The 23,366-nt window shown below is 66.9% G+C and overlaps 5 protein-coding genes across 18 annotated transcripts; 2 read left to right on the forward strand and 3 right to left on the reverse strand.

The window, feature by feature from the left end:
- Positions 1 to 173: 173 nt before the first annotated feature.
- IFI30 (IFI30 lysosomal thiol reductase) lies at positions 174 to 2,657 on the forward strand. Of its 3 annotated transcripts, XM_065658894.1 has the most exons (7): positions 181 to 404; positions 885 to 1,064; positions 1,145 to 1,219; positions 1,978 to 2,073; positions 2,155 to 2,307; positions 2,392 to 2,460; positions 2,535 to 2,657. In XM_065658894.1, the coding sequence occupies exons 1-7, from the start codon at positions 270 to 272 to the stop codon at positions 2,598 to 2,600; spliced, it is 774 nt and encodes a 257-aa protein (XP_065514966.1). In that variant the 5' UTR covers positions 181 to 269; the 3' UTR covers positions 2,601 to 2,657. The 3 variants fall into 3 exon arrangements, with proteins under 3 accessions (XP_065514968.1, XP_065514967.1, XP_065514966.1); XM_065658896.1 differs by lacking the exon at positions 2,155 to 2,307 and having other exon boundaries at positions 174 to 404; XM_065658895.1 differs by lacking the exon at positions 1,145 to 1,219 and having other exon boundaries at positions 178 to 404.
- Positions 2,646 to 6,597, forward strand: MPV17L2 (MPV17 mitochondrial inner membrane protein like 2). Of its 7 annotated transcripts, none has more exons than XM_065658897.1 (7): positions 2,646 to 2,715; positions 2,833 to 2,959; positions 3,418 to 3,585; positions 4,474 to 4,644; positions 4,722 to 4,798; positions 5,398 to 5,526; positions 5,608 to 5,893. In XM_065658897.1, exons 2-7 carry the CDS (start codon positions 2,833 to 2,835, stop codon positions 5,656 to 5,658), a joined length of 723 nt encoding a protein of 240 aa, XP_065514969.1. In that variant the 5' UTR covers positions 2,646 to 2,715; the 3' UTR covers positions 5,659 to 5,893. The 7 variants fall into 7 exon arrangements, with proteins under 7 accessions (XP_065514969.1, XP_065514972.1, XP_065514970.1 ...); XM_065658900.1 differs by having other exon boundaries at positions 2,693 to 2,745; positions 2,884 to 2,959; XM_065658898.1 differs by lacking the exon at positions 2,646 to 2,715 and adding an exon at positions 5,900 to 6,597 and having other exon boundaries at positions 2,743 to 2,959; positions 5,608 to 5,703.
- Positions 6,535 to 10,062, reverse strand: RAB3A (RAB3A, member RAS oncogene family). Its single transcript, XM_065658905.1, has 5 exons — positions 9,998 to 10,062; positions 8,859 to 9,086; positions 8,612 to 8,730; positions 8,359 to 8,483; positions 6,535 to 7,979 (listed from the first exon to the last, which is right to left on the reverse strand). The coding sequence occupies exons 2-5, from the start codon at positions 9,084 to 9,086 to the stop codon at positions 7,789 to 7,791; spliced, it is 663 nt and encodes a 220-aa protein (XP_065514977.1). The 5' UTR covers positions 9,998 to 10,062; the 3' UTR covers positions 6,535 to 7,788.
- Positions 10,063 to 11,218: 1,156 nt separating this feature from the next.
- PDE4C (phosphodiesterase 4C) lies at positions 11,219 to 20,583 on the reverse strand. 6 transcript variants are annotated; one of them, XM_065699784.1, is made up of 17 exons: positions 20,564 to 20,583; positions 20,077 to 20,126; positions 19,365 to 19,567; positions 15,970 to 16,158; positions 15,856 to 15,892; positions 15,677 to 15,741; positions 15,503 to 15,552; positions 14,897 to 15,012; positions 14,718 to 14,811; positions 14,444 to 14,622; positions 14,274 to 14,372; positions 14,038 to 14,202; positions 13,856 to 13,955; positions 13,602 to 13,756; positions 13,386 to 13,508; positions 12,489 to 12,671; positions 11,219 to 12,406 (listed from the first exon to the last, which is right to left on the reverse strand). In XM_065699784.1, the coding sequence occupies exons 2-17, from the start codon at positions 20,116 to 20,118 to the stop codon at positions 11,885 to 11,887; spliced, it is 2,322 nt and encodes a 773-aa protein (XP_065555856.1). In that variant the 5' UTR covers positions 20,119 to 20,126; positions 20,564 to 20,583; the 3' UTR covers positions 11,219 to 11,884. The 6 variants fall into 6 exon arrangements, with proteins under 6 accessions (XP_065555856.1, XP_065555857.1, XP_065555858.1 ...); XM_065699785.1 differs by lacking the exons at positions 19,365 to 19,567; positions 20,077 to 20,126; positions 20,564 to 20,583 and adding an exon at positions 17,789 to 18,029; XM_065699786.1 differs by lacking the exons at positions 19,365 to 19,567; positions 20,077 to 20,126; positions 20,564 to 20,583 and adding an exon at positions 16,895 to 17,585.
- Positions 20,584 to 20,831: 248 nt separating this feature from the next.
- CIST1 (colon, intestine and stomach enriched 1) lies at positions 20,832 to 23,118 on the reverse strand. Its single transcript, XM_065699789.1, has 4 exons — positions 23,003 to 23,118; positions 21,506 to 22,126; positions 20,996 to 21,141; positions 20,832 to 20,882 (listed from the first exon to the last, which is right to left on the reverse strand). The coding sequence occupies exons 1-4, from the start codon at positions 23,058 to 23,060 to the stop codon at positions 20,850 to 20,852; spliced, it is 858 nt and encodes a 285-aa protein (XP_065555861.1). The 5' UTR covers positions 23,061 to 23,118; the 3' UTR covers positions 20,832 to 20,849.
- Between the last annotated feature and the right edge of the window lie 248 nt (positions 23,119 to 23,366).

Consider the following 23,366-nt stretch of genomic DNA (forward strand, 5'->3'; position numbering starts at 1 on the left):
CGGTGCCGGGCGGCAGCAGAGCCCAGAGGGGGAAGCACGGAGCTCTCCATTCCCAGCACTAGGAATGACTCCAGGGCAGAGCTGCCGGTGCCGGAGGGGGGGGCTTCAGCGCCTGCACCCAGCCGGGAAACGCCAACCCCGGGCGGCCCGAGTGAGTCAGCGCCGGCGTCACCGGAGGGGCCGGGTGAGCGGGGCAGGAAGGGCGGGCGCAGCTCTGGAAGCGCTCCTCGGGACGGCGCTGCCGCCGCGGCCCCCCCCGCACCGTGCCCATGGCCCCCGCGGCGCTGCTGCCGCTGCTGGCGCTGCTGGCCCCGGGGCTCGGCGCGGCTCCCCCCGACCGGGACCGGGACCGGGACCCTGCGCGGCTCTGGTGCCGCTCGCCGGACATCGCCGCCGCCTGCCAGGTCAGAGCCGCCGGGGCACGGGACAACGGCTCCTATGGGGCTGGGTGAGCGGGGCCGGGGCCGGCAGCGCTGCGGGGCATCCCTGAGCATCCCTGCGGCACGGCCGGGCCATGCCCCGGGGGTGCTCAGGGCCCCTGTGCCGCGCTGGCACCGCAGCGGTGCCCAGCACCCCCCGGCCCCGACCCTTCCCTCTGGGCGCTTGTGTTTTTACCCCATGAGGCGGTGACTCCGCGGCAGCGCTGGGTCCGGCAGCACCCCGCGAGCCCAAGGGGCTGCAGCCACCCCTCGGCGCTGCGTGCTGGGCTCCACTCATGGGGAAGTTGCCGTGGAAAGCCCCGGCGCTGCCGGACTTTCACTTCCCTTCCCGGCCCCCTTCCCAGGCGCTTCCCCCCATCCCTGTGCATGCGGGGAGCGGGGAGCCGCAGCCGAACACCCACCCCCCCCCCCCCCCGGCGCACCCCGACCCCTTCCCGCACACAGGCTCCGAGCCCCTGCGCGCACCCCTCGCAGCCGGCGGCTGCCCCCGTGGAGCTGAGCCTGTTCTACGAGAGCCTGTGCCCCGCATGCCGCAGGTTCCTGGTGCAGCAGCTCTTCACCACCTGGCTGCTGCTGCCCCCCGAGGCCCTGAGCATCACCCTGGTACCCTACGGTAACGCCCAGGTAGGAGCCGGTTCGACCTGGGGGGGTGGGGGGCTCGTCCCGGAGCTGCCGGCCCCGCTCAGGGCGCTTGGTTCCTGCAGGAGAGGAACGAGAGCGGGAAGTGGGAATTCTGGTGCCAGCACGGCCCCGAGGAGTGCTTGGGCAACATGATTGAGGTGAGGGGGAGGCCTCTGTCCCCGTGGTGGTGGCGGCGGGGGGGGGAGCTGGTGGTGAATGAATCACAGAGTCCCAGCCTGGTCTGGGTTGGAAGGGACCTTAAAGCTCATCCAGCGCCACGGGCAGGGGCAGCTTCCCCTGGAGCAGCTCCAAGCCCCATCCAACCTGGGAAAGACTCCAGCAGCTCCTGGAGCCCGCAGTGCACCCAGAGGCAGCAGAACCCAAAGCCCACGGGGTCAGGGCTCCCTGACAGGCACCTCCCCGGCTTCCACCCGTGCATCCCGGTGCCGGCTCCAGGCGCCTCAGACAAGCCAGTGCAGCTGAAGAGGCTGGAAGGACAAAACGTTCAGCTCTGGCGAACTTGTTCAGTGGCTTTTCAAAGCAGATCCGTGCGCAGGGGTGGGAAGCTGCTCCGGAGCACCAAGTCTCTCCAAAGAGCAGGTTCCTGCACCTTCTGCCGCAGCATGTGGCTCCAACAGCTCATAGAATCAGGGAACGGGTTGGGTTGGAAGGGACCTTAAAGCTCCTCCAGCTCCAACCACGGGCAGGGACCCCTTCCACTGGAGCAGCTTGCTCCAAGCCCCTGTGTCCAACCTGGCCTTGAGCACTGCCAGGGATGGGGCAGCCACGGCTTCTCTGGGCACCCTGTGCCAGCGCCTCAGCACCCTCACAGGGAAGAGCTTCTGCCTAAGAGCTCAGCTCAGTCTCCCCTTGTCCCGTCCCATCCCGTGCCCAAAGCCCCTCTCCGTCCCCGCAGACCTGCCTGATGCACGAGGCCAAGAACTTCAGCTCCTACTTCCCGGTCATCTTCTGCCTGGAGTCGGGCAGCTCCGTCACCAAGACCCTGGAAGCCGTACGTGCCCCCCCCCCGCTCCGTGCCCCCCCCGGCGCCGCTCCGCGCTGACGGCCCGGTCCGTCCCGTCCCGTCCCGCAGTGCCTCCAGGTCTACGCCCCGCAGCTGGACGGGGCCCGCATCGCCGCCTGTGTGCGGGGGGACACCGGCGCCGCCCTCATGCACCGCAACGCGCAGCGCACGGAGGCCCTGGACCCCCCCCACCAATACGTGCCCTGGGTCGTGGTTAACGGGGTACGGCCGGGGCGGAGCGGGGGGAACCGGGGCCGCGGGGTGGGTGGGGAGCGCCCCTGACCGGCGCCGTGTCCGCACACGCAGAAGCACACGGACGAGCTGCAGGCACAGGCCGAGGCGTCGCTGCTGGGGCTCGTCTGCCGCCTCTACCAGGTGGGATCCGGGGGGAACGGGGAACGGGGCCCGTCCCTGTCCCCATCGGGGCTTTACCGGTCGCTCTCTGCCAGGGGGAGAAGCCCGAAGCCTGCGGGAGCTCACGGACACCGGAGGCCCCGCCCCGCTGCCGGCGCTGAGGGGAGGTCTGGGAGCACCGGGGAGAGAGCAATAAAAAGGAGGGGTTCGGCTGAAAACGAGGCTCCCGGTGCGGCGCTGGGGCAGACCGGGACCGGGGCCACCGGGGCCGCCTCGGTACGTGTCATGGCGGCGGCCTGTGCCTCGGTATGTGTCATGGCGGCTGCCCCTGTAGGTGTCATGGCGGCGGCCTGTGCCTCCGTATGTGTCATGGCGGCCGCCGTGCGTGTGTAGATGCCATGGCGGCTGCCTCTGTACGTATCATGGCGGCCGCCTGTGCCTCAGGATGTGTCATGGCGGCCGCCGGAAGCGGAAGAGTTTGCGTCACAAGCTGCGCCTTCTCATCCGCGTGGCGGTGGTGGTGAGCGGGGGCAGGTCCGGGGTATTGGGGGGGTGGAGCAGGAAGTGGAGCGCCGGTATCGGGGGGCACGGCACGGGTAGGGGGGGCACGGCACCGGTACCGGGAGCAGGGCACGGGTACCGGGGCAAGGCAGTCCTACAGGGGGGCACGGGTACCGGAGCACGGCACCGATACGGGGGGGGGGGGGACACGGGACATGGCACGGGTATCGGGGGCAAGGCACTGGTACAGGGGTGCACCGGTACCGGGAGCATGGCACGAGTTCTGGGGGCAAGGCACTGGTAGAAGGAGGCACGGGTACCGGAGCACGGCACGGTACCGGTACCATGGCACGCGTACCGGGGGTACAGCACCGGTACCGGGGGCACGGCACGGGTAATGGGGTCTCAGGGGTGTTACATCAGCGGGTAGCGGGGTGCTATGGGGGTGTCTCCATCCCCGCTGCCCCCCCCCGGCAGGAGCCTGCAGGATGCTGGCACGGGGCTGGCGGCGGCTCTTCACGGGGCGGCTGCTGCTGCTGACCAACACGGCGAGCTGCGGAGCCATGCTGGCCACCGGCGACGTGCTGCAGCAGGCCTGGCACTGCCGCCGGCACCCGGGCACCGACCTCCAGCCGGCGCGCACAGGTACCCGCGGCGGTGCCGACCCCGAGCTCTGTGCGGCGGGGACACACCGGCGGAAGGGATGGGACCCGGAGGGACCTGGATGCGCTGGAGGGGTGCCCAGGGCCGAGCTCATGGAGCTCAGCAAAGCCAAGGGTCCTACACATGGGTCGGGGCAACCCCAGGCACAGCCACGGGCTGGGAGGAGGAGAGATCCAGAGCAGCCTGAGGGGAAGGACCTGGGGGTGTTGGGTGATGGGAGGATGAACATGGGGCGGCTGCAGTGTGCGCTCACAGCCCCCAAACCAGCCGTGTCCTGGGCTGCATCCAAAGCAGTGTGAGCAGCTCCTCGTGCTCCTGAAAGCCTCCCTGCAACCCCCCAGGAGCTGATGTTCTGAGCCTGGAGAGGAGAAGCTGCGTGGAGACCTCAGAGCAGTTCCAGGGTCTGAAGGGGGCTGCAAGGATGCTGGGGAGGGGCTCTTCATCAGGGACCGTAGCGATAGGACAGGGGGTGATGGGTTCAGACTGAAACGGGCAGTTCAGGTTGGAGATGAGGCAGAAGCTCTGCCCTGTGAGGGTGCTGAGGCGCTGGCACAGGGTGCCTGGAGAAGCTGTGGCTGCCCCATCCCTGGCAGTGCTCAAGGCCAGGTTGGACGCAGGGGCTTGGAGCTGCTCCAGTGGAAGGGGTCCCTGTCCGTGGCTGGAGCTCAATGAGCTTTAAGGTCCCTTCAACCCAACCCATTCTGAAGTCTATGATTTATGCCTCTAAACTCATCCTCATCCTGACGGAGCAGGAATTAGGCTCCAGCTCCCCGGCACCACACAAAGCCTTTGTGCTCCCCCCCAGCACCGCTGCCGGGGCCGTGGGGGAGCCACATGAATAATGCAGGGGTGCCCGGTGTTGTGTTGCAGGGCGGATGTTCGCCGTCGGCTGCAGCATGGGCCCGCTCATGCATTACTGGTACCTCTGGCTCGACGCTGCCTTCCCGGCGCGGGGCGTGAGGGGGCTCAGAACCGTCCTCAAGAAAGTCTTCATGGACCAGGTGGTGGCATCACCCGCCCTGGGCGCCTGGTACTTCCTGGGTAGGTGCCAGCACCCTCCTTGCGCCCGTGGTGCTGAGCTCCGGAGCTCTGCCGGGCGCTGATGCTGTGTCCCGCAGGCATGGGCACGCTGGAGGGGCAGGCTCCGGAGCAGAGCTGGGAGGAGCTGAAGGACAAATTCTGGGAGTTTTACAAGGTAAAGCCACACACCCACACCCCCCCCGAACGTTCCCTCCTGCCCTCGGGTTTCATCAGCTCCATGGGGGCCCCTCTGTGAGACCCCCCCTGCGGCGCTGTGTGCGGTGCTGGTGGCCTCAGCATCAGGGCATGGAGCTGTCGGAGTGAGTCTGGAGGAGGCCACGGGGATGCTCAGGGGTTGGAGCAGCTCCTGTATGGAGCCAGGCTGAGAACACTGGGGCTGTTGAGCCTGGAGAGGAGGAGCTGCGTGGAGACCTCAGAGCAGTTCCAGGGTCTGAAGGGGGCTGCAAGGATGCTGGAGAGGGGCTCTTCATCAGGGACTGTGGTGAAAGGACAAGGGGTGATGGGTTCAGACTGAAACAGGGGAAGCTCAGGTTGGAGATAAGGCAGAAGCTCTTCCCTGTGAGGGTGCTGAGGCGCTGGCACAGGGTGCCCAGAGAAGCTGTGGCTGCCCCATCCCTGGCAGTGCTCAAGGCCAGGTTCGAGCACCCTGCTCCAGTGGAAGGGGTCCCAGTGGCAGTGGTTGGAGCTGGATGAGCTCTAAGGTCCCTACAACGCAGGCCAGGCTGTGACCCTCTGGTTCCTTGCTCTCCGCAGGCTGACTGGTGCGTCTGGCCCGGGGCTCAGCTCATCAATTTCCTCTTCGTCCCCCCCAAGTACCGGGTGATTTACGTCAACGTGATCACGCTGGGCTGGGACACGTACCTCTCCTACCTCAAACACAGGGTGAGCCCCAGCACCGGGGGTGCATCCCCACCGCGGCCGAGCCGGGCTCACCCCACACACAGCACCTCTCCTGTTTTCCAGCCCGGGACCCCCCCGAGCACGGAGCACAGCCAGCGCAGGGCCGGGATGTGAAGGAACTGCTCTCAATGGCAGCGTTTTCAGATGCTTCTCCCTATGGTGAGATGTTCTCTGGGCATCGCCATGGCTCAGTCCACCCCCCACAACCGATGGCTGGAGACCATCACTGCCACCTCAGTTCTTGCCGTTTAACTTGTGTTATCCTCTCCTGGCCGCAGCACTGGGTTGGGGTTGTGTTTGGAGCCCATCGATGCCCCAGGGTAGGCTGTAAAGCGATTTCTGTCTCCATCCACAGAGCCCCTGGTGTGGGGAGAAGCTGCTTCAGCTCCGCTTTGCCCCCTGCACGCAGGTGGATTTGCCCTTCTCCAGGGCAAGCCTGGCCCCTTGCTCCGCTCCAGCACCTTCCTCTGCTCCTGTTCTGGCAAAGGGACGCTGCCCCTTTGGAACCTCAGCCCGTTCCCTGCTGCTGCTCTGTCCTCAAAGCCCAGCTCCTCCTCGCACCCCCCTCTCCCCAGCCCCATGCGTGGGCTCCGGCAGCCACCCGCTGCCTATAAATAACATTGGGGCGAGCGCAGCCGCCTGCTCGCCGCCGCGGCTGAACCCCTGCGGAGGCAGATGGGTGCCTCTAAGGCAATGGTTGGGCAGGGTCTGGCCCCTCACCGGGACCTTCCCTTGTTTCCAGCATCAGTGGGAGCTGCCTGAATGTTGACTTCCTGGAAGCTCAGCGCAGTGCCTTGGATCTCCGCCTTCATCCCTGCTGTCCCCCCTGCACCACGGGGCCGCCCGAGCTGCCAGGAGCCGCTTGGAGGATGCTCGTGAAGAAACCAGATCAGTTTTGGCTCCTCTTTGGAGATGAGGTCGGCAGCGGGGCCGCGGGTACGGACACGGGGCCCCCCCGCCCCAACCCTGCGCCCGCAGTGACCCCCAGAGGCCAGTGATCAGCAGTGATTTATTTCTTCACACCATTTCTGGAATACAGTGATTTTTAGGAAATTCGTCTTTTTTTTTTCCTTGGGTTTTTTTTTTTTTTGACACTTTTGACATTTGTACAGTACAGAGTTAACTCTTCCATAAGTAAACTTCACAAAAAAATAGGAAAGGGGAAGGGAGGTGGGATCTGCAGTCAGGGAAAGAAGATTGGGGGGGGGAAACCTGGAAAATAAAAACACAGAGCTCCAAGAAAAATAAATAAGAGGGAAGCAAGACCTCCAGGTCCAGGTTTGCTACAGGAACATCCACTTGGGCACAGTCTCCACAGAAGCACGGTACTACAGGAACACAGGAGGAGCCGAACGCCCCGTAGCAAATCAGCAACACAATGGTCCCCATGGAGGCAAAGCCGGCGTTGGACCGAGGTCCCCATCCCCAAAGCAGGGCTAACTTGCTGCAGGCTGCTCGGCCGAGCTCTCCGGGATGCATCTTTGGGGGGGGGGGGGGGGTTGGTTCTGGGGGTACCTTTAAAGAAGATTTCTCTTGCAAAGATATTCACAAGCAGGGTTATCACAGAGAGAAAGGAAACCTGGATGCACCAACACGGCCACAGCACAGCAGGTCACGCACAGCGTCACTTCTACACCTATTTACAAGGGGTTCTTCTTTATGTACAAGGAGGAAGACGGCGGGAGCATAAATTAGCATCTATTTATACAAATAAACAAGAGATGGGAAATATCCATCCATGGGGGGGGGGGGGAAGAGCCGGGCATAAAGAGAACCACCCCCCCCACCCCCCCCAGGGAGCTCTTTGGGGCAGGCCAGGCTGGGGATGGGGACAGGGGAAGGCCCAGCAGGGATCTGAGGTTTGGGGGGGTCCCACGGCAGCTCCCCATAAGGGCAGGGGGTGCATCCCTGCTCCCAAGGGAGGGATGGGATGGGGGCGTGAGCAGAGGAAATAGTATTCCTCAGGGAAAAGGGGGTTTTGGAGCAATTAAAAGCAGAACAAGGTGTGTGTGGGGGGGGTGTTTCTACCAGCCCAGGCTTAAAAATAAATTAAGGGGATGGAGGGGGCAGAGCCTAACTGAAGGGGGGGCTCCTAGAGGGGCTGCAGCCCTTTCGGAGGTATCAGCAGCAAAAGCCCCCGTGGGACCCCCCCAAGAAGAGGGGCTCAGGGGGAGGAGAGGGGGCAGGAATGGGGTGCACTGACCAATATTGAGGGGTGTTTTGGGGGGAAGGGGGGGGCTGGTCCTAGCAGGCACAGTCCTGGTGCGGGGGGGCCTGCTGGTCCGTGAGCTGGGGGCCCTGCTTGGCGCCGGTGACCGCCGGGTCGGCCGTGTCCAGCGACTCCGACATCTTCTCGCAGATGATGTCCACCAGGCGCTCGAAGGTCTGCTTCACGTTGATGTTGTCCTTGGCGCTGGCCTCGAAGAACTCAAAGCCTGGAGGATGCAGGCACAGGAAGGGGGGGGCACACGGACACGGACACAGATCAGGGCTGTGCCCACCAGAACCCTCCCTGGCTCCTCCTCCCATCATTAACTATTGAAGGGATGCGCCGCACACGCCTGGACCACTCGGCTCCATCCTTGCCCCTGCAGCCACCCAGCTTCATCCCCTCGGCACGTTTCTGGTGCTGCAATAGGAAGCAGCATCACACCCCCTACACCCCCGGCGCTGGCGGCTCGGTGATGCCTTATTTCTTATGCACTGAGGGACAAGGCACCGCCGCTCTCAAAGCAGAATGGCAGGGAGGGAATCCAGCCCCGAGTTCAACGACACGGGGTGGGGGGGAGATGGGTCATCCCCCCCCCGGCTCACCCAAGTGCTCGGCGAGCTGGCGGCCCTTCTCCGAGGAGACGACGCGCTCGTCCTCCATGTCACATTTATTCCCCACCAGCAGGACCTGGGCGTTGTCCCAGGAGTAGGTTTTGATCTGGGTGGACCTTTGGGGAAGGGAAAAAGGCAAAGGATGATGGGGGGGGGCAGAGAAGGGTGATGGGGGTGCCTAGGAAAGGTATTTTGGGGGGGGGGGGCCGGATGGACCCCCCCAGAACCCTGTCTGGGTGCTCACCAGTCCTGCACGGCGTTGAAGGACTCCTCGTTGGTGATGTCGTACATCAGGATGAAGCCCATGGCACCGCGGTAGTAGGCGGTGGTGATGGTGCGGTACCGCTCCTGGCCGGCTGTGTCCTGGGGTGAGAGCAGCGCATCAGCACCGTGCCACCCATCCGGGGACAGCAGCACCAGCATCACCCCAATACCCGGCGAAGCAAAACAGCCCCACACCAACCACGCATCACCCAGCGCCGGGGTCTCACCCAGATCTGCAGCTTGATGCGCTTGTCGTTCCGGTAGATGGTCTTGACCTTGAAGTCGATGCCGACGGTGCTGACGAAGGCGGGTGTGAAGGAGTCGTCAGCGTACCGGAAGAGGAAGGAGGTTTTCCCCACGCTGCTGTTGCCGATGATGAGGATTTTGAACATGTAATCGAAGTTCTGGTCCGAGGATTCCTTCTGCCCATAGCGGGAGTCGGTAGCGGACGCCATCTGCAAGGCAGGGAGAGAGAGGAGAGGCCGTGATGGGGATGGCGGCGGTGGCAAACGCACCCGATGCCAGGCCCCGGTGCCACCGGTTTCACACCGGGGCAGGCACGGTTTGATCCTATTTGGATTGGGATGGGTGAGCTGCCACCAACGCGGGTGATTGGCCCCAAAGGACTCTGCAGGGCCAGGACCCATCACCCCCAGAGCAGTCACCCCAAGAAGGTGCCTGCATCAAAGATGGGGTGCAGAGAACCCAGCAAAGGGGGGGACCACAAACCTGGCAAAAGGGGGGACCACGACCCTGGCAAAAGAGGGGGAACACAACCCTGGCAAAAGGGGGACCATGATCCCCAGCAAAGAAAGGGGGGGAACACAACCGTGGCAAAAGGGGGTACACACGACCCTGGCAAAGGGGGGGGGACACCATAACCCTGGCAAAGGGGGTAGACACGACCCTGGCAAAGGGATGGGCATGATCCTGGCAAAGAGGGAGACCACGACCCCGGCAAAGGGGGGGGGGGGGTACCACGACCCCAGCAACGGGATCGCAGCTGCATTGAGGGCGCTGCAGCCTCTCCCGCATCTCCCCTGCAAAATGGCACCTGCAGCAGTGCCCGCACACGCCGGGCTCGGTGCTGCGGGCACCGCCATGGGAGGTGCGGGGGGGTGATGCTGGGATGCAGGGGATGGGTGGATGCGGGGATACAGGGACACCCCCCCCATGCATCTTTACCCCCCCCACATGCATCTTTCCCCCCAAACACCGCTGCAGACAGCTTCCCTCTGCTCCCCCCCCACCCTCAACCGGGTACCCCCCCCGGTACCGGCGGTCGCCGGTACCGGGGGGGTACCCGGTTGACGGAGGGGGGTAGAAAGAAGTGGGGGGGGGGGGGGGGGGGATGTCGTGCGCTCACCTCCACGCCGCCGCCTCCTCCTGCAGCAACTGCAGAGCCCGGGTGACGTTGCGCTAGGAGGCGTGGCGTATGTAAATGACCGCGCAACGTCATCGTTCGGGCCCCAAAGGGAAGCGCTGATTGGTGGGCAGCGCTCTGTGATGGACAGGAGCCGGGGTGGTGGGGGGGGGGGGGGGGTGTTAAGAGGAGACGCCCCTCCCGACGCGGTTGGTGGGCGCCGCCGGGCTCCCCTTGCAGCGCGCAGTGGTACGGTCCGGCGGCGCCTCCGCTGGGCAGCGGGGCGAACCATCGGCGGCCTGAGCGGGGGTGCTGGGCGGACCCATTGCCGCTAGGGAGGGTGCAAGCTGTTCGCCGTTCAAGGGAAGGAGAGCTTTCACAGCCTCCCCTGTCACGATGTGATGCCCTATCGCGACAGCCCCTCTTTAAGCCTGCAGCTTGACCCCATCCCCAGACAGGCCGTGAAGCGAGGCGAGGTACGCCATGTCCTGCCCGAGCCCCGAGGGGATTAAGGGGAGGCAGCATATGGCTGCTCCGCAGGGATGCCACAGCCTGTGCAAGGATGGAGCTGGACACCCCTGGGCCCTGCCTGGAGCCCACTGGGTGCAGGGACACGGCCCTGAGCCTCCGCAGCATCACGGCACAACCGGGAGGCAGGGATGGATCCAGCCACACTGCACCTCCCCCGAGCATGGGCTCCACCGCCCTCCTTGGTGCCTGGATGATGCAGGCGGTGGAAAGGGTTTTTCCATCAGCTCCCTGCCCCTGGGGCTGGATCTGGAGCTCTGGGAGCCTGGTTCCTATCAACCCGCCGGCGCCCAGCTCCGCTCCATCCGGAGACAGGAGGTGGGGGGGGGATGCGAGCACCCGCCTGCGAGACGGGGCGGGCACCGCTCCACCCGCCGGCTCCTGCGGCACCGAGCGCTGGGATCCCGCAGGGATGGGAGAGGAGCCCACGGGAGCCGGGGCCCCGCTGGGGCAGTGCCACGGGTGGGGACGTGTTTGCAGCCATAAATCAGCGTTGGGAGCGATGCGGAAGAGCGAGGGGACGGGCTCAGCCCCGCGCCAAGGCGGCGGTTCAATATTTACCTTAACCGGTTGCGTTTGGCAGGGAGGAGCAAGCTTTTGTTCAAACACGGAGCAGGGCCCCCCCCACCCCCGGTGCCTGGCAGGAAACGGGGCCACCAACCCCGCTGGGCATTGGCACTTCCAAGGCTCGTGGGCGGAGGGGAACAAACCGGGTTTAATCTCTGGAAAGTGAAGGAAGACCAAAAGGAACCTCAGGGGATGCCCCGGCCCCTGTGGAGACACAGGGGGGGGTCACAGCACCCGCAGGGGCCCCAAGTGCAAAGTCCAAAGGCAGCGTTTCGAGTGCTGATGGCAGAGCAGGATCGTGTCCTTCTGACGTGAGTGCCCCCGGGGCGGGGGGGGCTCGTATGAAAACGTGAGCTACGAAAGGCTTGAAACGGTGACCCTGGCCCTGAATAAATAAACCACGGAGGCCGGCGCTCGGCTGCACTGGGGATGCTGGCACCAGCAGCCTTCACCCCCCTCGCCGGCCCTCCATGGGGTCCGTGTTGGGCCAGGGGCCACCTCGAGAGACGTCAAAACGCCTTTGGCCCCATGGAGGACCTCGTCCCCGGAGCCCTGTGAGGCTCCACGTCCCCCCTGTCTGAAGAGCACAGGGGCCTTTCCAGCCCTCCCACAGGCTGGGTGGGAGCAGGGGACAGGCGCTGGGAGAGGGTGAGCAGAGCCCTTGTGCCCATCAGGCCCCCCCCATGGGCACACACTTTGGGTCCCCTCCGTGTCCCTGCGGTGCTGATGCTCTCGCCGGGGCAGTGCCCAGTCCCACATCCCTGCGGCAGCGAGGGGGACCCACGGCCGGTGCCGCTACGTGCCCAGGGGCAGGAATGTGACGTTGCCCTCTGTGTCCAGGCACAGCCCCTCAGGCCCCGGCTCTGAGCACCCACTGCCACCACTGTCCTTTGGCATCGTCCCCTCCAGTGCCTGCCGGTTGTCCACATCCCTGGGGCAGGTGACGGGCGAGTCCCGGTCCCCAGGGCCGGGTGACAGGCACTTGATGTCAGCCGACCCCGAGTCGTCTGTGGCCGGTGTCTTAGAGCCACTGTTGTCCTCCTCCAAGGGGCTCTCCACACCCTCCGGCTCCGTGTCCAGTTCCCCTTCCTCTTCCTCCTCCTCCTCCTCCTCCAGCGTCAGCTCGAACTGGAACCTGTCGGTGCTGGCAGGGGATGCTCTGTGCCCCGCGGGCGGGGGGGACGGGCTGCGCGGGATCATGCTGTGGTACCATTCCCGGTTGTCCTCCAGCGTGTCCAGCAGCTCCTGCGCATCAGGATGCACCAGGTCGGCCCACGTCTCCCACAGCGGGTGGACAATGAAGTCGATGAAGCCCACCTGAAAGAAGGCAAAGCTGAGCCCCCAGCCCTGAGCCCTGTGGACCTCCCCCTCGCCGGCCCCCCCATGACGCTGCCCTTACCTGGGACTTCTCCACAGAGGCCGTGTGCTTGTCGCACATGGGGCTGATCTCCATCCCCTTCTCCCGCTCCTGGTCGCCCTGGCGGAAGAACTCCACCATGATGCGGTCGGTCCATTGGCGGTACAGCTCCAGCGGCTTGGTGGGGTTGCTGAGGTCGGCGCAATGCACCATGTTCTGCAGGACCTGGGGAGACGGGCACAGACCTGAGAACGTCAGGGCTGCTCAGCCTGGAGAGGAGAAGCTGCGTGGAGCCCTCAGAGCAGCTTCCATTGTCTGAAGGGGGCTATGAGGATGCTGGGGAGGGACTCTTCGTCAGGGACTGTAGGGATGGGACAAGGGGTGATAGGTTCAGACTGGAACAGTGGAAGTTCAGGTTAGATCTAAGGCAGAAGCTCTTCCCTGTGAGGGTGCTGAGGCGCTGGCACAGGGTGCCCAGAGAAGCTGTGGCTGCCCCATCCCTGGCAGTGCTCAAGGCCAGGTTGGACACAGGGGCTTGGAGCAAGCTGCTCCAGTGGAAGGGGTCCCTGCCCATGGCAGGGGTTGGGACTGGGTGAGCTTTAAGGTCCTTCCCAACCCAAACCATTCCCTGATTCTATGGCACAGCCACGGCATCGCTTCAGAGCCCTTTGTCCCCCAGGGCCACCCCCCTATGCCAGGAACCCCCTTGGCTATGGCCAATGGTGTTGGGGGATGGAGCAGCACCAAACAGGATGTCCCAGCAGTCCTGTCCAGAGCCAGGACCAGCGCCTGCAATACCAGGAAGGTATTGCATCCTGCATCCTGCATCCCTGCATCCTCCATCCCTGCATCCCTGCATCCCTGCATCCTGCATCCCTGCATCCTGCATCCCTGCATCCCTGCATCCTGCATCCTCCATCCCTGCATCCCTGCACTCACCTGGATCCGGTCGGAGTAGTTGTCCAGCAGCAGCACCCCCAGGCTCGTCACCTTCTTGGTCTCCACCATTGTTTTCAGATCCGCCAGCAGATTCATGTGCTTGGACATGTCCGTGGCCAGCACCTGCATGGGCCAAGTTGGGAACGGGGCTCAGCCTGACCCCCCCACAAACCCCCCCCTGCCCGGGGAGGTGGGGGGGTCAGGGGCTCCCCATACCATGTCGATGACCATTTTGCGCAGCGACTGCCTCTGCTTCTTGCTCAGGTTCTGGAAGATGTCGCAGTTCTCCTCCTGGAGAAGCTTGAAGCCCACGGCCAGGTGATGGTTCTCCAGCACCGAGGCGTCGTTGTACATCAGCGCCAGCTCCGAGTCTGCAGGATGGCACCGGTCACCCCGGGGTGGCTGCTGGAAGCCAGGGTCCCCCGTTCCCCCACCACCACCACCATCTCCATCCCTGCACCCCAGCTCACTGGTGTTGATGAGGAACTGGTTGGAGACACCAGGGTGGTCAACATCATGGATGGCGCTGGCAAAGATAGCAGCCATGATCTCCAGGTCCGTAAAGACAGCCTAGGGATAGTGGGAGAAAGTGTTGCAGATGGGCTATGGCCCTGCCAGACACAGGCGGTGGCCTTGGGGGAGCAGGGCTCACCTCCAGAGCAGGCGTGGAGAGGAGGACATGGGTGGACTGAGCTACATCGGCGGCGTGGATGTTGTTGTGATAGGCCATGTCAGCGTGGTAGTGGTCCTCCAGCGTCAGCATGTAGGTGATGAAGGTGTCAGCGGGGATGCGGAAGGTCTTCATCAGGTCACGCTCCTGCGGGGAGGCAGGGGTTGGCTCATCCCCATCGGGGCATGGGGACGGGGCCATCCCGCTGGGATGCTCACCTGGAAGATGCTGTACATGAGGACGGTCAGCGGGCGGTTGCCTGAGTACTCAGCGACTTTAAACACATTGAGCCCCCACTTGTTGGTGTCCTCCAGCTCCTGAGGACCAGAGGGACAAGGGTCCATGTGGGGCCAGCGCCGGGGACCCCAGGCCCGGCCGGGTCACCCACCTTGGCCAGCAGCCCCTCCTGGTCCGTGCGCACCCCGAAGCGGGGGATGCCGGCGGCGGCCAGGCTGGAGCCGTGCCTGAGCTTCCTGACGCCGCTGATCTGGGACATGGGGCGCTTCCGCCGCTCCTTCTCCTTGTCCTTGGCCAGCGCCGAGGGGATCTCCACTTCGTGCTGCTTGTCTGGGCCGGCACAGGGGACCGTGAGCAAGGGCTGGGGGGGCCCAATGCCGGGTCCCTGCTGCCGGCAGAGGTGGCACCGAGGGGGGGGGCCTCACCCAGGAAGGTGCTGGAGATGTACTCGGAGACCTGGTTCCCGGAGCGGCTGGTCTCCGAGAGCTGCGTCAGCTCCCGGCTCAGCATCCTCTTGAACTGCGGGCAGCGGGCAGGGCTCAGCGGGCAGGCAGGACCCTGCTCCCCCCCCGGCCGGGGGCTCTGTGGCACAGGGGATGCTCACCTTGTTGGAGGCCATCTCACCGACCGAGTGCCGCGTCTGCAGCGTCTCCAGCTGGTCCAGGCACCAATCCAGCTCCTCCAGGGTCTCCCGGGAGAACTTCTGGTGGGCATCTTCTGCTGGGGACACCCATCAGCTTGGCACGGGACGTGCCGATGGCGCGGGGACCCGGCACGGGGACACACACAGGGTCCTGGCCGCAGCATGTCCCTTGGCAAGCGGGTGGATGGGAGCACAGGGGGGATGCAGGGAAGCAGCCAGGAGCAGGGGCCGGGCTCAAGCATCCCTGGGTATGGGGCTCAGCCCCATCGCACCATCCCCATCACACACAGCGTGCCCCACTGGCCCCATGGGGCGACAGCCAAGCCTGGGGCTCCCGCGGGGCCCTGCTCATGCTGGGTTTTATTAATGGAAGGTTTGACGTCAACCGGAGCCTTCCCACCACGGGAGGAGCTGCCGAAAACCAGGCATGGATCCCAAAGGACAAAGCCACGGTGCAGGAGGGGCCTTGCTGCACCCCCAAGGGCCCAGCAGGACCCATCCGCAGGGATACAGGGCCAGAGAGGTCACCACAGGAGCAGCATCCCCCCCTTCCCCGCCGGCACTCACCGGTGAGGCTGGCCTTGCTCCCGGAAGGCAGGCTGCTGCTCGATCCTCGCCTGTGGAACATGGGGGGGCTCAGCAGATGGGACCCCCATGGTGGTCCCCCCCTTGCCATGGGTCAGAGCCCCCCCCCCCCAACCAGGCAAGACCCTCACCCTCCCCATCCTGCAGCCAACTCACTTGATGCCGGCGCGGTCCTGCAGGTGGGTCAGGTTGCTCCGGACCGTGCGGAGACTGGCCAGGACCTGGGGGGGGCAAGAGGGAGCTGGGACCGGGCAGAACCCCCCCAGGACCCCAACCCCAATGCTGGGCACAAGGGCCCCATCCCCTCCTCAGCAGGGCACGGGGACAGCACCCACCTGTGCGAAGGGAGTGACGATCATGTCTTCTCCATGCCTGTGGGAGCAAAGGGAGCGTGAGCCGCAGGGAGGGCACCGGGGGTGCCGGGGAGCAGGGGGGGGGGACACACTCACAGGTCGCTGGCGATGGAGGAGTTGCGGGACATGGCTTTTGGGGACAGGTCGTAGTCGCTGTCGGAGCGGTACAGGAAGGACTCACGGCGCTGGCCATGGGAGAAGGTGCCTTGGAGGACCAGCCCCGCGCCAGGGCTGGCCTGGGGGTCCAGCATGGCACGGCCGGGGGGGCCATTCTCCAAGTCAAAGCTGCAAGGGGAGAGGGGGCGAGGCTGGAGTGGGACGGGTGGCCCGGGGACCTCAGCCCATGGGCACAGCTCTGCAGATGCCACCAGGACCCCATCCCGTTCATGGTGGCTCCTGCGGTGACACCAGTCACTGCCCAGCCTGGCCCTGCCGGCTCCTTCACCCCAGTGCTGAGAATGGGCACAGCTCAGCGCATGTGGAGCCCCCCGTCCCCAGTGCGGGGTTAGCAAAGGGGGGGCTGTCCCATGGCACCCAGGTCGGGATGCCCCTGGCTCCAGAGACCCTGGGAAGAGCCAGCTCCTGCGCCGTGGCTCCCGACTGCCCCAAGTCCTCGAAAGCCCCAAAGCCTCCATCCAGCCTGGCCGAGGGCGCCGCGTCCCATGGGGAGGACAGAGTCCAAGCCACGGCGCGGAGCCAGAGGATGTCAAACGACAGCAACCGCTGGGGAAGCCAAGCCCTGGCCCTTGGGGACGCCCCAGCCCCAGCCACGCAGGTCTGGGGGGGGGGTACAAGGGACACGGGGACGGGGACAGTGGCCCCGCCATGGTGGCTGTGGCTGCTTCACCCCCCTCCAGCGCTGGGGTCATGGGAAAGGCTGCGGGAGGGACACAGCCAGGGCCTTGTCCGCCCCCCGCCACCACCATGGGGACAAGGACAAGTGACCCCAGGCACCGGGTGAACGGGGAAGCTCATGGGGCCACCCCGTCCCCCCCCGCACCACCGGGTGCCCAGCACCTACCCGATGCAGGAGTGCCTGCGGGACGGGCAGCGGCTGCCCAGCTGCATCGCCCCGGTGCCCGTGGTGTGGCCGTCGCCGGCAGTGGCAGCACCGGGCAGGCACCGGCTGTGCCACCCCGCAGCCCCTTGTTTTCCTGCCTCGGCCTCGCGTCCCCGATGGTACCGGGGACACAAAGCCGCATTGTGGCTCCGACGGGTGATGTCTGCGTCTGTGCCCAGCCCAGTGACAGCCCCGAGCCCCCGGGGTGGGCAGGGGGGGGACACGAGCCCCCGCACCGGGGCTGATGCCGAGTGGAACCCCCTTGTTTCGGTGACAGGATGAATGCCGGCCGTGCGGTGCCGGTGCCGGGGCGGGGGGGGGCCGGGGGCTGCTATAAATAGATGCTGTTGCTGCTGAGGAGGGATCTGCTGATCCCCACAGCGCCCACGCAAGTGGGGCTGGCAGCCACCAGCACCCCAAGGTGCGGGCAGGGGAGCACCCCAAAACCAACCCTATGTAGCTCCACGGTGGGGAGGGCAGCGAGGTGCCCGCTTGTGCCGTGGTGGCTGCTTTGGTGCTTTGCTGTGCAGGAAAAAGCCCCTTTTCTCTCCCCACAACCCACCCCGGTGCCATGGAGCAGACGCCTGCCAGGTCCCTGCGTGCCCATCACTGCAATGAGTGTGCCCGTGCTCAGCCGCTCTCCACCAACGGCACCCCCCCTGCCCGGCTCAGCCGTTAGGGACCCCCCCCACACTGTGCCCTGCTTGTCCCCCACATCCGTGTGGCTCCACAACCTTGGGGACTTGGGGACAAAAATGCCACAGCATTTTGGGGGGGGGGGGGGGAAGATCCAGCATTGACCCCATCCCGGCAAGTACAAACCTGGTGCCTCCTCCCACCAGCCCCCCCCCTTACCAGAGGGGATGCGCCACCGTGAAGCGCCGCTGCAGGCGGATGCTCTGGTTCATCCGGAGCTTCCTCAAGAGCACGGGGGAGTTGCGGGGGGAAAAGCGGGGGGGGGACGAGGCGGGCGAAGCCCCCGGTGAGCGGGGCGGGGGGGGCGGCATGGCCCGGCACAGGGACCCCCGAGGCCACGCGGCCGCCGGTCGGTGCGGAGCAGGAAGCGCGCGGCCGCCCCAGCCCCGGCCCAGGGAAAGTTTCCATCCCCCCCCATCCCCCCCCCCCCATCCCCCCCCGCCTGGGAAATCAAACAAGTGCCTGGCTCCGGAGCGCGCAGCGCGCTCCCGCCCCCCCCCGGCTGCTCCCCGGTGCGCGGGCACGTGGCCCCTCGCTGGCCCCGGGCCACCCTCGTGTCCCGAAAGGGCAGCGGTGCTGAGCCCAGGGGCCAGCGGAGCCCTGAGCCCCGACGGAGCCAAGGGGCACGGCGGTGCCAGGCAGGGACGGGGCTGAGGCCCGAGCATCCCCGGACACGCGGTGGGGTTGTGCCACTGTGGGAGCTGGGAGCGCCCTGCTGCGTGCTGAGCCCCGTTCTGAGACAGGGAGCAGCAGGATGAGGCCGGCCCAGCTGCATGGATACCGGCTGCTCCCAACGGACACAAAAATATCCAGCAGCTGGCAGGGGCTCAGGAGGGACGGCAACGTCCCGTCCCCCCCCGCGCCTTCCTTCCCCGATAACAGCACGGCAGGGACCCCAAAATCCACGGGATAAGGGTGGAAGGGGCCCTGGAGATCATGGGGACATCAGGGCATGGGGATACGAGGGGACAGCGGGCCGGGGGCAGAGCTGCCCTCCGCAGCCCCGGGGACACCAGGACAAGCAGTGCCCGTGCCCAGGACAGCCAGTCCCTGTCCCCTCCGGGCTCGGCTGTCCCCATCGCACACGTGTCTGCGGCGAGTGACACCGGAGCCCCGTCCCCCGGCTACGCCAGCCCCGCGCTGTCCCCACAAGCCGGGCTGGGACGGGCACGGAGGAGGGGAATGGCCCAAAAATAACCCTGCAGCCGCGCAATGGGGCCGGAGCCACGGTTGGAGGGGAGGGACCGAGGTCACCCCCGGGCAGGCTGGCAGCCGGCTGGGACACGGGATGGGAACAGGGACGGGGGGAACGGAGAGAGGGGATGAGGACAGGGATGGGGGATGGGGACAGCCGGGATGGGGATGGGGGGGACTGGAACAGAGACGGGGACGGGAAGAACAGGGACAGGGGATGAGGGTAGGGATGGGTGATGGGGTAAAGGGGATGCGGCAGATGGAGGGGATGGGAATGGGGACAGGGATGGAGGCGACCGGGACAGACCGGGAATGGAGCAGCGGGGACGGCATTGGCAGGGTCTGTCCCACGCCGGCCGCCGGCACCGGGCTCTCTGCCGGTGTCGGTGCCCCGGTGCCGCTGCCCGGTGCCGCTGTCCGCCCGCCGGTGCTGAAACCGGGAGCGGCACCGACGGCAGCGCCCTGCCCGGTAACCCCATCCCGCTGCCACCGGGGCGAGCAAACACCTTCCCCCCACCGCCCTGGCCTGTTCCGCTCTTACCGGGGCGGTTCGGACTCGTCGCCGCTGCTGGGGCCGCTCTCCTCGATGGTGAAAACCACCCGGGAGCCCTCGGGCTGGGGGCCGCGGGCCGCCTCCGCCAACCGGCAGCCCAACGGCGGCAGCAGCGGGCTCCCGGAGAACCGCCGACGGACGGCGCCCAGCGCCGCTCCCGACGGGGCGGCATCGGCGGCGTCGCGGGAGCGCTGTGGAGAAGCAGCGCAGCGCTGAGGGGCGCGGGCCCCGGTACCGGGGTGCTGCTCCCGGAGCGCTCCCCTGTGTAACCTCCCCTCCGCGGAGCGGGGGTCCCTGCCCCGTGGCCTCCGTCCACGCCGCCGTTACCGGGCGCCGGTAGCACGCGGGTGCCCCCTGCCGGGCACGGTGCCGCCCTGCCCCACGGGGTTACCGGGGGAGGGGGCACTGCCGGTGCCCCGGGAGCGATGCCCGCAGTGCACGGAGCCGCCGAGACATCCCCCCCCTCCGCCACCGCCGCCAGTGGAGGGGACAGCCCCCCCCCCCCGGGACCCCGCCTGGAGCCCCCCCGGAGCCGGCGCGCAGTTACGGAGGTGAATAATAATTAACCGCCCATTAAGGGGATAATTAACTCCCGCTGAGCGCCGCCGTCCCGGTTATTGCTGCCCGGGGGGCCCGGCGCTGGGACGCTCGTACCGGGGCACCCCCTTCCCCTCGGTCCCGGTTTCGGTCCCGGTCTCACCTCCGCGCCGAGGAAGGGCAGCGCCGTCCGGCTCCGTCGCATCACGGTCCCTGCGGGGGGGGGGGAGCTCAGGGAGCAGCCGCCGCCGGGGGGGGGGGGGGCGGGTGTCGGCGGTGGAACCCGCCCGGAACCGGGACCCGCGGGTTCCTCCCGCCCGTGATTTATGGGCACCGGGGCTCGGCCGCTGCCCGAGCTCGGGCCCCGCTTCGGGTTTCAGGTGCTCCCGGGGGCCGTCGGGGGCCGTCGGGCCGAGGCCGGGGGGTGGCCTCTGTTCTGCAGCACCCACCGGAGCCATGGACCCGCTGGTGCCACGGGCACCCGTTACCCGCTGTCTGCGCAGAACCGGGGCGCACCGGGGGTGACTTATGGACACCCCCCCCCCCAGTACTGAGCCCCCCCAGGCCCTGACCAGCACCGGCAGCACCCTCAGCCCAAGCCCAGGGTCCCCCCCTGCCGCCAGCCCCCAGCCCTCGCCGCAGCCCCTTACCGGCTCCCGGTCCTCGCCGCGGCCCCGGCCGAGTGCAGCGGAGCAGAAGGAAGGCGATGTGCGTGCCTGGCCGCGCGCTCCCTCCCATCCCATCCCACCCCACCGCGCCGGGGGGGGGGGGGGGGGCTGCGTGGCCCCCAGCGCAGCAGCGCACCCACCCCGTGGCCTCCAGCCTGGGGGGGGGGGGGGAACCCCAAAAGCGGTCGAGGCCTCCCCCTGGGACCGGGCTTTGTCCCTGGGGATGGAGCAGAGCAGAGGGGGAACCAGAGCCAAGGCAGCAGCTTCTTTATTGAGCAGCGGGGGGGTCACCTGGGTTGCTCTAGGAAAGAGAGACAAAGAGTGGGGTGAGTGCCCACAGCACGGCCCCCACTGCCCCCCCCCCCCCCGGTCACTGCCGGTTCCCCCCCCGCCGCCCCCCGGTCCCTCCCGCACCATGGGCACCTCGTCCAAGTGCTGGAAGCGGGGGCTCCTGCGCCGGGACAGCCGCACCAGCAGCAGCGCTGCTCCCCCCACCAGCAGGCAGATGAAGAGGCAGATGATGGCGACCACGGCAGGGCTGGGTTTGGTGGGGGGCTGTGCTGTGGGGTCGAAATGGGCACCCCGTTACCCCCCATAGCATTGCCAAGCCTTGTGCCCAAGCACCACAGGGGGGCTTGGGGAGAGAGGGGCTCAGAACTGGCTCCAGCTCCCACTACCAGCACTGTTCCACCCCTCACAGCCCCAGCACCCGGCTCCCACATCCCCTCCAGGGTTAGGGATGGGGTCCAAGGAGGATGGGGCAGCCCAGGGGGGCTCTGGGCTCACCCAGGCACCAGCACCCCTGAGCCCCTCTGCCCCATTGTGAGCAGGGAGTTTAGGGGGTCCCAGGGCTGCTGCTGTGCCCATGGCCACAGGTCCGGGGGCTCCCTGCCTGCACGATGCCCCCCCCGGCCTGGCTCTCACCGGAGCTGCCAACCACGGCGCTGGTGCCCATGGCTGGTGCCGTTCTGGTGCTGGTGGGACCGGGGCTCACTGTGGGGGAGCTGGGAGCAGGAGGGGGCTTGGAGGACCCGGGTGAGGATGGGGCTGGTGCCGCCGTGGAGCTGGAGGGATGTCCTGTGGCCGCAGAGCTGGGCACGGCCGGGTGGGATGGAGACGGTGCCACGGTTGTGTTGGATGGAGACGTTGCTTCCACCGAGCCCGGTGTCCTGGATGGAGACGGTGCCGTGGTTGTGTTGGATGTTGGGTTTGTCAGAGCTCCTGGTGACCCCGTTATCCCAGAGGGAGACGATGCTGTGGCTGGGTGGGGTGAAGATGTTGGTGCTGGTGGATCTGATGTCGCAGCTGTGTCGGAAGCCTTAAGCACCGTTGAGGCCGGCGTGCTGGACGGGGACACTGCGGTGCCTGGGCTGGGAGGCGGTGTTGTAGATGCTGCTGCTTTGCTGGTTGGAGACACATCGGCCGTCCCCGTGTCAGAGCCAGATGGAAACACATCGGGTGTCCCCAGGCTGGTGGCTGTGACTGAACTGGATGGGAAGGGTGACGCTTCTGTCCCTGAGCCAGTACTGTGGCCATGGGCTGTATCTAGAGCGTGGAGGAGAGACCTGGTCAGCAAAGACACAGAGAGGACCAGAAAACCGGGATTCGGCCAACAGCAGATCCCAGAAACCCCGGGTCAGGAAGAGCCTTGTCCCAGGCCATCCTGGCACAGGCGCAGCGCCGCTGGGGACAAACGTGTGGCAGTGGAAGGCATGTGCATGGCACAGGGACGTGTGCCAGCCCGGCCTCGGTGGCACACACCGGAGCCGTGCCCATGTGGGACATGGCAGCGTTTGCTGGGCAGTGCCTTTATCTGCCTTACCCTGTTTGCACAAGGGGAGGAGCAGGGCCAGCCTGGCCCCATGGCACAGCCAGCACCCAGCGTGTATGGTGCTGGGGGTCCCCACAGCCACCAGACCCACCAGGATGGGCCGTTCCCATATGCTGGAATGGCAGCAAACAGCCATGGCCAAGCGCTCGGCGTTGGGGACCAGCTTCTGTGCTGGGATAAGCACAAAGAGGCACCTCAGGGTGCAGGGGGGGATGCTGGGGGTCCAGGCTGGAAACAGGGGGCCCACAGCAGCACAGGCACCAGGGCCCTTTGTCCCCAGGGTGGTACCGGAGCACCCGCACCCCCGTGAGCCGGTTTGGCAGCACCGGAGCCGCATCCTGCCCCGGGTGCTGCCGGCCGCAGGTGAACACTCCCCAAAACGGGTCCTGGGACACCCCCCCCCCCGGTGCCGTGGGGCTCCGGACACCCCCGGCAGGGCTGGATGCGGCCCCACTGAGCAGGGCAGGACCCCCCAGTAACCCCATTCTTGTCCCTCCCCAGTGCTGCAGGGCCGCGGGGGAGGCTACGGAGCCCCCGCCCTCGGTGCCACCGGCGCACACAGCCCCCACCGGGACCCCTATCCCCGGTACCTGCGGCGAGCAGGGCAGCGGCGCAGCAGAGCAGCAGGCGCAGCGCGCACCGGGCCATGCCGCCGCCCCGGGCACCGGCACCGACCGCGGCCTTTATCCGCCCCGGGGGAGGCGGGGGCCGCCCCGCCCGCGGCGCCTCCTGCTGGTACCGCAACGCAGGAACCCCCCCCCCCCAACCCCCGGACCGGGAGCGCATCCCGAGCACCGGGAGCCAGCGCTGCCTGCAGCGCCCCGGGAAGGGGGGATACGGGAGATGTGGGGACAAAGGGAGCCGGGGACAAAGGGATGTGGGGACACGGAGTGCAGGAACACGGGCATGTCGGGACATGGAGCCCTGGGCACGCAGGGATCTGAGGACACAGGG

Source organism: Lathamus discolor, chromosome 21 (genome assembly GCF_037157495.1).
Source record: "Lathamus discolor isolate bLatDis1 chromosome 21, bLatDis1.hap1, whole genome shotgun sequence".
In the NCBI taxonomy this organism is placed as follows: Eukaryota; Metazoa; Chordata; class Aves; order Psittaciformes; family Psittacidae; genus Lathamus; species Lathamus discolor.

What these genes read in the sequence shown, in the direction of transcription:
- CIST1 (XM_065699789.1), bottom strand. Translation starts at nt 23,060, where the DNA reads ATGGCCCGGTGCGCGCTGCGCCTGCTGCTCTGCTGCGCCGCTGCCCTG. An exon ending in CGCTGCCCTGCTCGCCGCAG is followed by an intron (nt 22,127 to 23,002) that starts GTACCGGGGATA and finishes TCCACGCTCTAG; the next exon opens with ATACAGCCCATGGCCACAGT. An exon ending in CGCCGTGGTTGGCAGCTCCG is followed by an intron (nt 21,142 to 21,505) that starts GTGAGAGCCAGG and finishes TCGACCCCACAG; the next exon opens with CACAGCCCCCCACCAAACCC.
- IFI30 (XM_065658894.1), top strand. Translation starts at nt 270, where the DNA reads ATGGCCCCCGCGGCGCTGCTGCCGCTGCTGGCGCTGCTGGCCCCGGGG. An exon ending in ACATCGCCGCCGCCTGCCAG is followed by an intron (nt 405 to 884) that starts GTCAGAGCCGCC and finishes TCCCGCACACAG; the next exon opens with GCTCCGAGCCCCTGCGCGCA. An exon ending in CCTGGGTCGTGGTTAACGGG is followed by an intron (nt 2,308 to 2,391) that starts GTACGGCCGGGG and finishes CCGCACACGCAG; the next exon opens with AAGCACACGGACGAGCTGCA.
- MPV17L2 (XM_065658897.1), top strand. Translation starts at nt 2,833, where the DNA reads ATGCCATGGCGGCTGCCTCTGTACGTATCATGGCGGCCGCCTGTGCCT. An exon ending in CCTCCAGCCGGCGCGCACAG is followed by an intron (nt 3,586 to 4,473) that starts GTACCCGCGGCG and finishes GTTGTGTTGCAG; the next exon opens with GGCGGATGTTCGCCGTCGGC. An exon ending in TCTCCTACCTCAAACACAGG is followed by an intron (nt 5,527 to 5,607) that starts GTGAGCCCCAGC and finishes CCTGTTTTCCAG; the next exon opens with CCCGGGACCCCCCCGAGCAC.
- RAB3A (XM_065658905.1), bottom strand. Translation starts at nt 9,086, where the DNA reads ATGGCGTCCGCTACCGACTCCCGCTATGGGCAGAAGGAATCCTCGGAC. An exon ending in GCATCAAGCTGCAGATCTGG is followed by an intron (nt 8,731 to 8,858) that starts GTGAGACCCCGG and finishes CTCTCACCCCAG; the next exon opens with GACACAGCCGGCCAGGAGCG. An exon ending in TTCAACGCCGTGCAGGACTG is followed by an intron (nt 8,484 to 8,611) that starts GTGAGCACCCAG and finishes CCTTCCCCAAAG; the next exon opens with GTCCACCCAGATCAAAACCT.
- PDE4C (XM_065699782.1), bottom strand. Translation starts at nt 16,799, where the DNA reads ATGGTGGTGGCGGGGGGCGGACAAGGCCCTGGCTGTGTCCCTCCCGCA. An exon ending in TCCTCCATCGCCAGCGACCT is followed by an intron (nt 15,893 to 15,969) that starts GTGAGTGTGTCC and finishes TTGCTCCCACAG; the next exon opens with GCATGGAGAAGACATGATCG. An exon ending in GCAAAATGGTCATCGACATG is followed by an intron (nt 13,509 to 13,601) that starts GTATGGGGAGCC and finishes TGGCCCATGCAG; the next exon opens with GTGCTGGCCACGGACATGTC.